The sequence below is a fragment of the Dryobates pubescens genome, chromosome 31 (assembly GCF_014839835.1).
Source record: "Dryobates pubescens isolate bDryPub1 chromosome 31, bDryPub1.pri, whole genome shotgun sequence".
Classification (NCBI taxonomy): Eukaryota; Metazoa; Chordata; class Aves; order Piciformes; family Picidae; genus Dryobates; species Dryobates pubescens.
Window position 1 is genome coordinate 2,309,670 of NC_071642.1, and position 13,685 is coordinate 2,323,354.

The 13,685-nt window shown below is 56.0% G+C and overlaps 1 protein-coding gene across 1 annotated transcript in view; it reads right to left on the reverse strand.

Moving 5' to 3' along the window:
- Positions 1-1,138: 1,138 nt before the first annotated feature.
- The window catches only part of DPP9 (dipeptidyl peptidase 9), a 28,483-nt gene continuing 15,936 nt past the window's right edge, over positions 1,139-13,685 (reverse strand). The window contains exons 9-21 of the mRNA XM_054175413.1: positions 13,551-13,612; positions 12,884-12,984; positions 10,851-11,028; positions 9,746-9,911; positions 9,204-9,283; positions 7,019-7,171; positions 6,176-6,311; positions 4,656-4,801; positions 4,209-4,355; positions 3,925-4,077; positions 2,831-2,973; positions 2,214-2,325; positions 1,139-1,302 (exon numbers count right to left, since the gene is read on the reverse strand). Of these exons, the coding sequence (XP_054031388.1) occupies positions 1,210-1,302; positions 2,214-2,325; positions 2,831-2,973; positions 3,925-4,077; positions 4,209-4,355; positions 4,656-4,801; positions 6,176-6,311; positions 7,019-7,171; positions 9,204-9,283; positions 9,746-9,911; positions 10,851-11,028; positions 12,884-12,984; positions 13,551-13,612 (1,670 nt within the window). The 3' untranslated portion in view covers positions 1,139-1,209. The remainder of the gene's footprint in view (positions 1,303-2,213; positions 2,326-2,830; positions 2,974-3,924; positions 4,078-4,208; positions 4,356-4,655; positions 4,802-6,175; positions 6,312-7,018; positions 7,172-9,203; positions 9,284-9,745; positions 9,912-10,850; positions 11,029-12,883; positions 12,985-13,550; positions 13,613-13,685) is intronic.

Consider the following 13,685-nt stretch of genomic DNA (forward strand, 5'->3'; position numbering starts at 1 on the left):
TGGGGGCTTGCTTTCTGCTGTCTTCTCTTCTTGCCCCCAGCAGAACCCTTGGCTTGAGGAGGAGGGGGTGGGGGTTGTGTATATTTGCTCCCCTGAGGTGCAGGTTGCTCAATCCCCTCCCCTTACCCCCACCCCCAACTCTCCTCCCCCAGAACTGCAGCTCCTGTTGAGCAGGTAAATAAAAACCAGCAGAGAGCATTTGCTGAGTGGATGGGCAGGGGGGGAACAGTCACTGACCCGCAGAGAACTGAAGCACAGCCAATTTTCAGTGCACATCTGAAAGCTCAGGGAGCTGGGGAAGGAGAAGGTGGGATGGGGGGGGGGGGAGGGGAGGCAGCACAGAGGGTGGAGGGAGGGAGGATTTGCATAAATATCATCCACCTTGCCTTGCAAAAACCCCAACTGCTGCTGTGATCTCTGGAGAGGTGACCTCTGCTTGTAGCCAGCTGCTTCAGGCCGCTGTGCTACCTTGTTGGCACAACGCTGCTGGTGAGCTGCCATTAGAGAAAGGTGGCAGAGGAGGCCCTGAGCGACCTTCAAGCCACTTCCCTCCATCTGCTCTGCAAGATTCAAATAAAAACTCCCAAATAAAAAAAAGAGCAAAACCCAAAAAAGACAGACTTTAGTGTTGCATGCTTCTGTAGAGCTCTCCTGGCATCCCAGGGCTCCACCTTGTCACAGCAGGGCCAGGACACAGCAGCGCTGCTCAGCTCCCTCCCCGGGGCTCACCAGTAGGTAGAGTTCTTCTCTTCCCTCCTGCTCCTGGCTTAAGGCAGCTGCTGAATCAGCTCTTCCATTTCCAGCACAGGCACTGAGTTCTTGCAGGTTGAGAGTTTGGGAACCGCAGAGGTGCAGTGGAAAGGGATGGGGGAGGAGGGGAAAAAAAGGACAGGGGAAGAGAGAGATGGACACAAACCTCAGCCTCGGAGACAGACCACGGTCCATTGATTCCCAGGATAAAGAGGGAGTAGCAGCAAAAAAAGCATTAACAGCCAGGCTGGAGGAGAGGAAACGGGACGAGCAGCCGAGCAGGGGCAGACCTCCAGCTTGGGAAGTGAAAGAAGGTGGCACTGTCCAAACGGGAAGGGGCCCCCCAGGCTCCCCCCGGCTCCGGCGGGGGGCGCGCGCGCCCGGGCGGGCGGCTGCGCAGGGGCGGCGGGGCAGGGCCGGGCGAGCTGTCAGTGTCCAGTTTGCAGAGGCTCTGTGCTCTCAGAGGTATTCCTGTAGAAAGTGCAGCAGCGTGATCTCGTAGTGCTCCCCCGACTCGGGGCACCGAATACTGTGTCGCTCGTTGGGGTAGATCTGGGCAGGAAGCGGAGAGGTGGAGCCGTGAGCCAAGAGCTGCTCCTTCAGCACGGGCGACCCCCCTGATGCACCATGGCATGGCTTGGAAGGCACCTTCAAGATCATCCAGTTCCAACCCCCTGCCATGGGCAGGGACACCTCCCACCAGCCCAGGTTCCAACCTGGCCTTGAACACCTCCAGGGAGAGGACACCCATGGCCTCCCTGGGCAGCCTGTGCCAGTGCCTCCCCACCCTCACTGGAAGCAATTTCTTCCTAATCTCCCCTCCTGGAGCTCCAATCCATTCCCTCTTGTCCTCACAAAAGCCCCTTCCCAGCTTTCTTGTAGGTCCTTTTCAGGTACTGGCATACCAGGAACTTCCTCCTCCTCTCCAGTCTCCACCTCCCCTCTACCAGCTCTGAGCCACCGTCCCTCATCCTGTCACTCCCAGCCCTTGTCAAGCAGCCCTCCCCAGCTCTCCTGTAGCCCCCCTCAAGTACTGGAAGGCAGCTCTAAGGTCTCCCTGGCAGCCCTTTTCCCTCAAGCCAGTCTGCATCGGGACAAAGAGGTGCCAGGGAATGCCACGAGCAGCTCCCTCCCTCCCCACTGCTGCTGCCACCAGCCAAGAGAGACACAGCAGCAGCTCAGCCAGAAGGAAAGTTCCAGGCCTGAGGGCAGGAGCCCTGTTTGCAAAATGCTTTTAGACAGAGGCCACAGCTGCCAGCAGTGGAACAGCCACAGTGCCACCTCCCGGCCTCATCCCAGGCATTTCCTGGCATCTACCTCCAGCAAGACGTGCCAGCAGCTGCCTGCCTGCCTGCCTCCACCTTCTCCCACCCCCACAACATACAGCAGAAAACTTTACACCCCACCCCACCCCCTCTTTCCAAATGCAAAAGACCTTCCCACTTCACTCCTCTTCCTCCTACCTGCAGCTGGTAAGGCTTTCCAGCCCGGATTAGCTGTGATACCAGGAAGTTGGTGTGGAAAAAGTGCACATTTTCATCCAGAAAGCCATGGAGGATCAGCAAACGGTTTGGCCTGGAGAAGGGGAGGGAAAGAAAGGTGAGAAAGAAGGATGAGAAACCACCTGAGCAGCTCTGCAGTGGGTCTGCTGCCAGGCAGCAAGTCAAAGTGAGTGATGGACAGACAGCCCTGTGGCCACAGACATGGTCCTCAACCCTTCCCTGGCCAAGGGGCTGGGGGTACAAAGTGGTAAAGCACTGGAACGGGCTGCCCAGGGATGTGGTTGAGGCCCTGGCCCCAGAGACATTCAAGATCAGACTTACAGGCCCTGGGCAGCCTGCTCTGGCTGGAGGTGACCCTGCTGCCTGCAGGGGGGTTGGCCAAGGTGCCCTTGGAGGGTCCCCTCCAACCCAGTGCATTCTGTGATGCTGCAGACCAGTGCCACCGGTTCAAACCCATCCGGACTCCAACCCATCCCGTTCCAACCCGCTGGGATTCAGCAGGGGTGCATCTGGGGGCACCAGAGAGGAGGCAGGAGGAGGCTCTGAGCTGCTGACCCAGCCAAGGCTGCAGCACTCACTCGTTGGGGAGCTTCTCCACGTGCAGTGCCACGGAGCCAGCCTCATAGCCCTGCTGGTTGTTCTCGGGGACGTCCATGTACCGCTCGGTGTAGCCGGTGTCGTAGGCCATCCACACTGTCACTGGAGCTCCTGCTATAGCAATCTGCCAACACACACACCCTCACTTGCACCTCAGCAGCTCCCTCCTCTCTTCAAGGGGCAGGTAGGGTTGGAAGGGACCTCAAGGATCAGCCAGTTCCAACCCCTCTGCCATGGGCAGGGACACCTCACACTACAGCAGGTTGCTCACAGCCACATCCAGCCTGGCTGCAAAAGCCTCCAGGCATGAGGGTTCCAGCACCTCCCTGGGCAACCTGTGCTCACCACCCTCATGGGGAAGAATTTCCTCCTAACAATTCAGCCTGGAGAAGAGAAGGCTGAGGGGAAACGTCATTGCTTTCTACAGCTCCCTGAGAGGAGGCTGGAGACAGATGGGGTTGGTCTCTTCTCTCTAGTAACAAGAGAGAGGACAAGAGGAAACAGTCCCAGGTTGCCCCAGGAGAGGTTTAGGTTGGACATGAGGAGTTTCTTCCCCAAGAAGGTTGTCTAAGCCCTGAAATAGGCTGCCCAGGTGGAGTCCCCATCCCTGGGGAGGGATTTACAAGCCATGCAGATGTGGTGCTGAGGGCCATGGTTCAGCACCAGCCTTGGTGGTGCTGGGTTAATGGTTGGGCTCAAGGACCTTAAAGGTCTTTTCCAGCATGAATGATTCTATGACTCCATACCAGCACTAAAGGCTTCCTCTTTTCAAGGACATGTGGAATTATCCAGAAACTGTGCTGAGGACTTGAGAAAGGGATTAGGCTCAGTCCTCCCTGACAGTCACTGGGGAACAACTCCATCCTCATTCACCCTCATCCAGGTACAACCTGGAAGGCCAACCCAGAGCCTCACCAGCAGCTACAGGCAGGACCCAGAGCTTTCCCCCCCAACCATCACAAACATCAAGCTAAAAACAAAACCCCAAAGCAGCCAACCCCAGATGCCAAGCTAAAAAAACCCAAAAGCTGAGAGAACCAAGTGTCCTAAGGTCCAGCTTCAGGTCCAGACTCACCTTGAAGACGTTGGGCTTACAGATGAGGCCCATGAGGGAGAGGAACCCCCCGTAGGACCAGCCGTGGATGGCTACCCGACTCAAGTCGATGAACCCGTATTTTTCTGCTACATAATGTAAACCTTCCACCTGGTCCTCTATCTCCACCTGACCCTAGAAGGCAACAGGGAAGCTCAGGTTAGCAGCTCTCTAAATGTAGAGGCAGAAAAAAGAGCAGCGCTCAAGAGAGGAGAGAGCACAGAGCCTTAAACACCAGAGCTTCGTCAGCCAAAGGAGCAGGTTACCATCTGGTTCTTCAGGGCCCCTTCGAATTTGAGGCCTCTCTGGCAGGATCCCCTTCCATCAATCACCACCACAGCATAGCCCAAGGATGCCAAGGTGTTCAGCCTCAAGTACTTGATTCCCTTGAAGGAGTTGTTCACCAGCTGCACCTGCAGGAGGAGGGAAGAAAGGTATCAGAGATGAGCAGCTGCCTTCTGGTGCCTTCTGCTGCTTGTCCCACTGTGTAGCATCTTCAGCTGGACAGCAGCCACTAATGGAGCTATCAGAGCCAGGCAGATCAGACTAAATGCTGCAAAAATCATCTGAGGTTTGAAGCAGAGTTCAGAGCAGAGGTTCAGAGCTTGCTGCTAACCAAAGTGTGAGTCCTGCTGCGTGACCAAGCCAGCCACAGCTCTGCCCTGGGCAGCAGTCCCACACCTGGCAGCAGCCAATTTCATCTGGGTTGTTACCTGAGGGCCTCCATACACAAAGAGCACCGTGGGATGCTTCTTCCCAGGCTGGACATCATGAGGTTTGTAGACCATGCCATAGAGCTCCACGTCTGACTGAGTGCGGAAGTGAAAGATCTCAGGTGGGACATAATCCGGGGGGCAACCTGCAGGAGGAGGTGCAGACAGAGCCTGGAGTGCAGCCTGCAGGAGGAGGTGCAGGCAGGAGGGAGGCGCAGGCAGGGCCTGGCAGGGCAGCCGGCAGGAGGGAGGCGCAGGCAGGGCCTGGCAGGGGGGAGGCGCAGGCAGGGCCTGGCAGGGGGGAGGCACAGGCAGGGCCTGGCAGGGGGGAGGCACAGGCAGGGCCTGGCAGGGGGGAGGCACAGGCAGGGCCTGGCAGGGGGGAGGCACAGGCAGGGCCTGGCAGCGCAGCCGGCAGGGGGGAGGCGCAGGCAGGGCCTGGCAGCGCAGCCGGCAGGGGGGAGGTGCAGGCAGGGCCTGGCAGCACAGCCGGCAGGGGGGAGGTGCAGGCAGGGCCTGGCAGGAGGGAGGTGCAGGCAGGGCCTGGCAGGAGGGAGGCGCAGGCAGGGCCTGGCAGGAGGGAGGCGCAGGCAGGGCCTGGCAGGGGGGAGGCGCAGGCAGGGCCTGGCAGGGGGGAGGCACAGGCAGGGCCTGGCAGGGGGGAGGCACAGGCAGGGCCTGGCAGGGGGGAGGCACAGGCAGGGCCTGGCAGGGGGGAGGCACAGGCAGGGCCTGGCAGGGGGGAGGCACAGGCAGGGCCTGGCAGGGGGGCGGCGCAGGCAGGGCCTGGCAGGGGGGCGGCGCAGGCAGGGCCTGGCAGGAGGGAGGCGCAGGCAGGGCCTGGCAGCACAGCCTCTGCTTCCTACCCCACCTCAATGAGCTCCTCCTGGTCAAACCTGACCTTAGTGTGGGCTCCTCCCATGCCAACCACACCAACCTGAAAGCACTCAGCCTCTGCCTGCCTGCACAGGGCGATGTACAATGCATGGAGTGAAGAGATCAACCTGGGCTAGTGGGAGGTGTCCCTGCCCATGGCAGGGGTCGGTTCAAGGTCCCTTCCAACCCAAAGCAATCTATGGATCGTCAGCTGGGTGTTAGATGAGGCACTCTGGGCCCCAACAGCAAGATGTGGAAGGTTAAGGACAGGGATGGGGTCAGCAAGTGTGCAGGAAGGGTTCAGGTGCTGCTGTGAGCTGTATCTAAAGCTTTAAAGGAAGCAGCCACTGCACCCCAGATACTGGTCCCCTCCCTCTTCAGAGAAATCAAGAAACACCTCAAGCCACAGCCCTGTAAACCTGCCCCCTGGAGCAGTGCTTGCTCTCCAGACATGGCACAGTGACACCCTGAAGGCCCAGATGCCATCTCCTGGATGAGCCTCCCGCTGGAGGTCCCTCCCCTGCCACACAACACAACCCTTCTCCCTTGGAAGGGAGCGACTCAGGCCACTTCCCTCTGCATCAGCACAGTGGGAAGGCACCCAGAGAGGGAAGCAAGCGTTGCCAAGGTGCTGCAGGACTTACTGGCTGCCTCCATCATGCTGGCCCAGAACTTGGGCTGCTTGTGGAGAGGGTCATCGTCAGAGCCACTGAGCTTGTAGACATGCACACAAGGTGGAGTGCTGACACTGCTGTAGTGGCTGATGAACATGTCAAAGTTCTGCAGGGGGGAAGAGAGCAGAGTCAGGAGGACAAGGCCTGACCCTTCATCCCACATCTCATCTCCCCTGTGCACTTCTCAGCTCCCACATCATAGAATCACAGAACTGTCAGGGTTGGAAGGGACCTCAAGGCTCAGCCACTTCCAACCCCGCTGCCATGGGCAGGGACATCTCACACCACAGCAGGTTGCTCTCAGCCACCTCCAGCCTGGCTGCAAACACCTCCAGGCATGAGGCTTCCACCACCTCCCTGGGCAACCTGTGCCAGGCTCTCACCACCCTCATGGGGAACAACTTCTTCCCAACATCCAATCTGAATCTCCCCACTTCTAGTTTTGCTCCATCCCCTCAGTCCTATCTCTCCCTGACACCCTCAAAAGTCCCTCCCCAGCTTTCTTGTAGCCCCCTTCAGCTACTGGAAGGCCACAATTAGGTCTCCTGGGAGCCTTCTCCTCTCCAGCCTGCACAACCCCAACCCCCTCAGTCTGTCCCCACAGCAGAGCAGCTCCAGCCCTCTGCTCCTCCTCGTGGCCCTTCTCTGGACACCTTCCAGCCCCTCCAGATCCTTCCTGTGCTAGGGGCCCCAAACGACCGAGACAAAAGAAGCCCTCAGGACTCATCCCTGGCCACGATTCATTGCCACTCCCAGCCTGGATCTCTGTCAGCTGGGCAGAGGAGGGCATCCTGTGGCCAAGAACCAACCAACCTGGCTCATGGAGCAGCTGTGGGAGAAGCCTGGGGTGGTGAGGCGCACGATTTCGCCAGGAGCCTCGTAGCTCACCACGTAGAGGTGGTGCTCCAGGGGGGTGTCCTTGGTGCCTTGGAAATACACCAGCTTGGTGGCCTCATTGACCCAGATCTGTGGGGAGAAAAGAGGGCTGAGAAACAGGAGGAGGACAACTGCTGCTCTTCTGCCACTTCAGGCTGTCCCCAGGCAGAGGCAGCTTTAAGCACCAACAGTCCATGACAGACTGGGAGGTACCTCTGGGGACCACCGTTGATGGGAGAGGCCAGAGAACACACACAGAGCAGGGACAGGGAACTGCACATGGTCCAGGAGGCCATGAGAAGTGGCCACTGAGAGACTCAAAGGATTTGCTAAATGAGCATTAGAAGTTGGGCTTTCAGGTGAAGCTAGGAAGATTCTGTGCTTAAATGTGGCACCTTCATGGAGAGGCTGTAAGGGTGAAGCTGTTCATATATTCAGCTCAAGGGAGACAGGGAGAGAGTCCAGCAGGGGCTGCAAAGCTGCTGAGGGGCCTGGAGCAGCTCTGGGAGGAGCAAAGGCTGAGAGCCCTGGGGCTGAGAGCCTGGAGGAGAGCAGCCCCAGAGGGGAGCTGAGCAATGCTCAGGAGGAGCTAAAGGAGCTGTGTGGGGCAAGAGGCTGGGGCCAGACTCTGCTCAGTGGTGCCCAGGGACAGGACAAGAGGCAATGGGCACAAAGTGGAAGCCAGGAGGTTCCATCTGAACAGGAGGAGAAACTTCTTTGGTGTGAGGCTGCTGGAGGCCTGCAGCAGGCTGCCCAGAGAGGTTGTGGAGTCTCCTTCTCTGCAGAGCTTCCAATCCCCCTGGGCATTGTGCCCCTGGGCAAGCTGCTGTGGGAGCCCTGCTGGAGCAGGGGGCTTGGACTGGGTGAGCTCCAGAGGTCCCTTCCCAACCCTCACTATGCTGAATTTTGGGGATTCTGTATTCTTTCCAGCAACCCTGAGAACAACCTCACCTGTGCAAGGCCCAGCCTGAGAGCTCTAACAGCACCCAAGCCACCCCACAATGGACTTTTCATGCCCAGATAAGGCTGCTCCCAAACCCCACCTGGGCCAACCAGGGCTAGGAGCCTACAGCTTTTAAACACTGCATTGATCCAGCAACAGGAACTGAACTGTTTTCCACCTTACACTCTCCAGATGCTATTTCTGGCTAAGCCACAGTTTGAGGACCAATGTGGACAGCACAGGGAACAAGAAAGGGACAAAAGAAAATCCAACTCAATTGGGCAGAGAAACCAGGCAGAGCCCTGTGGAGCACCAAATGCATCACAATAATTGCTGCTAACACAATTTTAGCCACAACACATGCAGGGAAGAGCTGGGGCCAAAATCAACAGCCTGTACAGTGAGAACCCACATGGGGAGGGGACAGCAGGTTAACTGCAGACTGAGGCAGAGCAACAGTGCCCAAAATGTGTGGAGCTGCAGGGCCCTTTAGCAAGTGAGAAGTGAAAACTCAGATTAATTGGAAGTGAACACACAAGGTCTTTATTTTGACAGGAGTCAGCTGGGAGCATTAAAAGATCAGACTCAGAGTTAATTCCTGGAGAGGGGAAAAAAAATAAATAAGCAATGGAAGTGGGTTTCTCCAGGCTTCAAAAAGTTCATTTCTGGCTCTTTTGCAGCCAATAAGATTCAGTTTCTCCACATCCTGAATTGCTCTGGAATCCCTAAGCTGCCTTCCTCCCAAAGGCTCTTCTGGAGGGGATCAGCTGGAGGCCAAGAGTTCACCCAAAGCCCTGGGAGCTGCCCCCAGCTCACAGCTGCTCACTGGGGTTAAAATGCTGCAGCAATCCTGAGCCTCTCCACAAAGCAGCTCTTTGCTGGCTCCTGAAGCTCAGCCTTGTGTGTCCTTTATTTCTTTATTTATTTTTGTTTTATGGGCCTGCCCTGCTCTTGGGATTTAGCTAAGGAGCAATCTGCAGCCTGATTAAAAAGGCAATCAGTTCAGTGTGCAGCAGGCTACAGCACTTCTGGGGAAAACAGAGGCAGCAATAAAAAGAGAAACAAAATGAAGCCTAAGTGGTTCTAGCAGGTCCCAGGCGTAGCAGGGGGTGTGGGCCAGGAGTGTGGGCAGACAAAGCACAGCCCCAGCACTGCAAGAGCAGGAAAACAACAACCTACCTTCGATCCATGCCTGGCCAGCACCTCCCACTCCCCACCAGTCAAGGCAATCTCCTCTTTAATAGGGCACTTGAAGTCATCTGGAGAAAATAACAGGAGAATCAATCACTGCCTTCCCCCCAGAGGCAACACCAGCAAATCAGAGAACCAGAGACTGGCTTGGGTTGGGTTGGAAGGGACCTTCAAGAGCACCCAGTGCCAACCCCCTTGCCATGGGCAGGGACACCTCCCACCAGCCCAGCTTGCTCAAGGTCCCACTCAACCTGGCCTCCAACACTTCCAGGCTTGGAAACTCCACAGCTTCCCTGGGCAACCTGTTCCAGTGCCTCACCACCCACCTGGGGAAGAATGTCTTCCTAAAGTCTCATCTAAATCCAGCTTCTTCCAGTTGGAAGCCATCACCCCTTTGTACCAAGTCCCTCTCCTATGGCCCCCTTCAAATCCAGGAAGCCTGCTCTAAGGTCTCCTCAAAGTCTTCTCTTCTGCAGGAGAAGGGAACTCCTCCTCCAGAGAGGGAATGGCCAGCAAAGCACAGCTCTTACCCTCACTGTGGACATATGGCTGCACCCAGTTGTGGCTGCCTGGCTTCAGGACTGCTGTGACTCTGTAGAGGTGACAGAAGCCTGTTTTGCACTCGTTGGCTCGGATAAAGCAGAGCTCTTCCTCCTCTCCCTCCGGTTGGATGAAAGGATAGAAGATGTCATGAACCTGGCACAGGAGGCAAAGGACCCATGAGTGATGTGTGCTGAGAGTGCAGACTCCAGGGAGTCAATGCTGGGCTTTCAAAGAGAGAATGGGGAAAAGCCAGTCCACAACTTTCCACTCCCACACAGACTCTGGGCTCACAGAGGACCAAGTGGCTCTGAGCTTCCCACAGCCAGCACCAAGAGCAGCCCTGCCTCTGAGAGGGACATTTCAGCTACATGAGCATCACCAGGTGGCTGCTATCCAGCACCTTAGGAGTGCCATGGTGGCAGCTCCAGGCCCCTTTCTCACTTCTTAGAGGCTGGACTTTATTCCCTGTCCTCTCTCTGTCTTTTATCCCCTAAAAAAAGTACACCAGATCCCAGAGGTTAAGGCTGCTCACACCTCAAGAAGCCATTTAAGCTTGCAGGAGAACACTCCCAAACAAATGGCAGTGTCACATCCAACGTGCCTGTGCTCCCCAGGAACGTCAGCAAGAATTAAGTGAACCATTCCAACTGCAAGGAGATGGCAGGAAAACAAAATCACTGAATTGTCAGGGCTGGAAGGGACCTCAAGGCTCAGCCAGTCCCAACCCCCCTGCCATGGGCAGGGACACCTCACACTACAGCAGGTTGCTCACAGCCACATCCAGCCTGGCTGCAAAAACCTCCAGGGATGAGGCTTCCAGCACCTCCCTGGGCAGCCTGTGCCAGGCTCTCACCACCCTCATGGGGAAGGAATCCTTATCCCTTCCAGTGCTGAGTGCATGGAAGTGAAATCCTTCCCATGGATTAAACAACCCTCCCTGAAGCAACACCAAATCTGGCACCGCTGAACAAACAGCAAAGCAATCTGCTGGAGCATGGCCTGAACCAGACACAGCCAACAGCAGGCTGGCTAAGGAGGAGGAGGAGGAGGAAGGAGGAAGGAAGAAGGGCCCCCAGCTCCTGAGGCTCTTACATTTATCCACACATCAGTGGTTTCTTCATAGATGACAAATGGCTGGACGTTTTCTGGCACGGCTTTGGCAAGTTCAGCACGCTGCTCCTCGCTCTCTGGGACTGGGATGAAGAGCGCTGGGGGCAGGAGGATGAGCTGCAGTCGCTGCTGAGGTCTGTCTAGGAACATAGCCCAGGCACTGGGGAGAAAGGTTGGGAGGTGAATGTCAGCACCACAAAAGAGATGTCCCTTCCTACCACTCAGAGCATGCAAGCCTTTGGTGTTTTGGGGTGGGGGTTTTTCCCTCCCCCTTCACTGGCAGACAGGACTGAGGCATCTGAATGCAGAGCTCTTCTCATTGCTGCTCTCTAATCTGCTGGAAGCTGTGCCAGCAAGCAGGGATTGCCAGACATCTCTGGGATTTCACCAGGGTATTGCTCAGACAAGATGTCTGACAGCTTTGCCAGTGTCTATTCCAAGGGAGCACTGTTAGCAGAACCCTGTCTCTGCACATCACTCTTCCTTGGGCAGCCTCTCCAGCAGGCAGCACCATTTGTTTCCCAGCAAGCTCCTAACAAGCTGGAGTGATCCCTCTGACAGTGATCCCATTTGTGGCTTCCTCATCACAGGCTGGGTTGGGTTGGAAGGGACCTTCAAGATCACCCAGTGATAAACCCTTGTCTGAGGGCTGAGTGTCAGGGAGGAGGGGACAGCCTCTGCTCACCTGCTGCCTGTGACAGGATAAGGGGCAGTGCATGGAAACTACAGCACAGGAGGTTCCACCACAACATGAGGAAGAACTTCTTCACTGTAAGGGTCACAGAGCACTGGAGCAGGCTGCCCAGAGAGGTTGTGGAGTCTCCTTCTCTGGAGACTGTCTGGATATGTTCTTGTGTGACCTAGATTCTAGGTCCTGCTCTGGCAGACCTCCAGAGGTCCCTTCCAACCCCTAACATCCTGTGAAGCCCCTGCCATGGGCAGGGACAGCTCCTACTGGACCAAGCTGCTCTAGCAGGGAAAAGCACAGACCAAAGACAAGTGCTGAGTGAAGAAGCCACTTCAGACTCAGCCTTGTTCCTCTCCAAGGAGAGTCATTTGAAGCAGTGCTGCACTGCAGGTCTCTCAACATGACAGATGGCAAAGGCACCACAGCATAGTGAGGCTACCCCAAGGCCTGGAAGTGCATCAAGGGAAGTCTCATCATTAAGGCAGACTTTGCAAAGAGCTAGGCTCTGCTCAGCACCTCAGTGCCTGTGGATTTCAGGGACTGATGTATTCAGCACATTTAGATAAGCTCTGGTGCAGAACAGCAGCAGCAGCACCAATGGGGATTATCTTCCATAAAGCTGTATGAATTTAGTTTCCAGAGCAGAAAGTTAATGATGAGTTACAGAATGCAGTCTTCAAAAAGAGAGCTAAGTCACTCTGACTCCATCTGCATGGAAGGTGGTTAATAGTCAAGCAAGCTTCTCAGGGGCCACAAGAGGACAAACCAAGGAGCCACCACCACAGAGGGCAAACCAAGAGCTTCAACATTTGATATCAGTCAGATGGGTGTGGGTTCTGGAAGTCCTCAGGCAAGGCCAGCATGAGCCTGTGGCTGGCATATGGAGCAAGTGAGCTGTGGGAGCAGCCAGGTCTCAGAGCAATCTTTCCCCTTCTCCACAAACTGCTCCCTTCCCCCTGACACGTTTAGCATCGATCACAGACTGGACCAACGAGCAACGATCAAACTCCTCCCAGCACATCCTCCTCCTCAGCAGGAAGCTGTGGGGCTTGTGTCAAACATTCTCATCTCCCAAAGAATTCCCCATGTCACCTCAACTTGGTGGCTGAGACCTAGACCCCCACAGCTTGGCACTCTGGCCTCCACCTGATCAATTCCTACTTGTAGGGCATCGTAACACTGAAGAAGTCAAATCCTCGTGTGCCCTTTTTTTGTGGCGCTCACAGCTTTCAGAGCAGGTTGTGACTACAAAAGCAAAGCATGCTGAGGGCCTGCAGTGGCCAGGAAAGCTCCTGGGAGCCCTAGTTTGGAAGCAAAACTTAGTTACTATTTGCCATCTCGGGTCCATCCGGCACGGGCGATGTACTCCACGGTGGGAAACAAGGCAGCAAAAGGTTGCACCAGCTCCTTGTCCTGGGCACACAGGATCTGCAGCAAAAGGAAGAAGGTCCAACAGCAAGTCAGACTGCAGCTACATCTCCCCCCACTCCTCCCATCTCCTCCTAGGGGAGCTCAGTGAAACAGGAGAATAAGGAAGTTTGACTCTTGGCATCAAGAGTCAGGCCAGGAGAAGCAAATCTGCCTACAAATGGCAGGGAGGGAGGGAAAAAACCCAAACCAAGCTCCAAAGCAAAATGATTTTGGCATTCAGCCACCACAAAGGATACAGCCAGGGACTGATGCCCAGGATTAGATTGAGCTTCAGCCCTCCTGCTCTACTGCTGAGCGTGGAGTACCAGCCTAACCCAACCTCTCCCTCCCTGCTCCCAGCTGCCTGCCCACCAGCACAATACTTCTCAGCACTTGGAAGTGTTTCTGTTTCTTGGACAAACACATCCCAGACCCAGCTGCTGAGAACAAAGGCTGACACTCTCTAGGAATTCCTACTGGAACACCATTCAGGAATTCTTAGTGTCCTTGTCTTAATTCTAAGGAGCTCCAGCAGCAGTGAACCCTCCCTCTGCAATATCCCATCGTGAGTTGGCAGCACTTACCTTCCCCTTGCTGTCTGTCTTAAATTCTGCCAGTTTTAATGTAATCTTGGGGTTTTTGCTGCCTGTGGGAGGGAAAGAACAGCAAAATAACTTCAACACACCATGGTTATGCACAGCCTCAGGTACTGCAGCCAG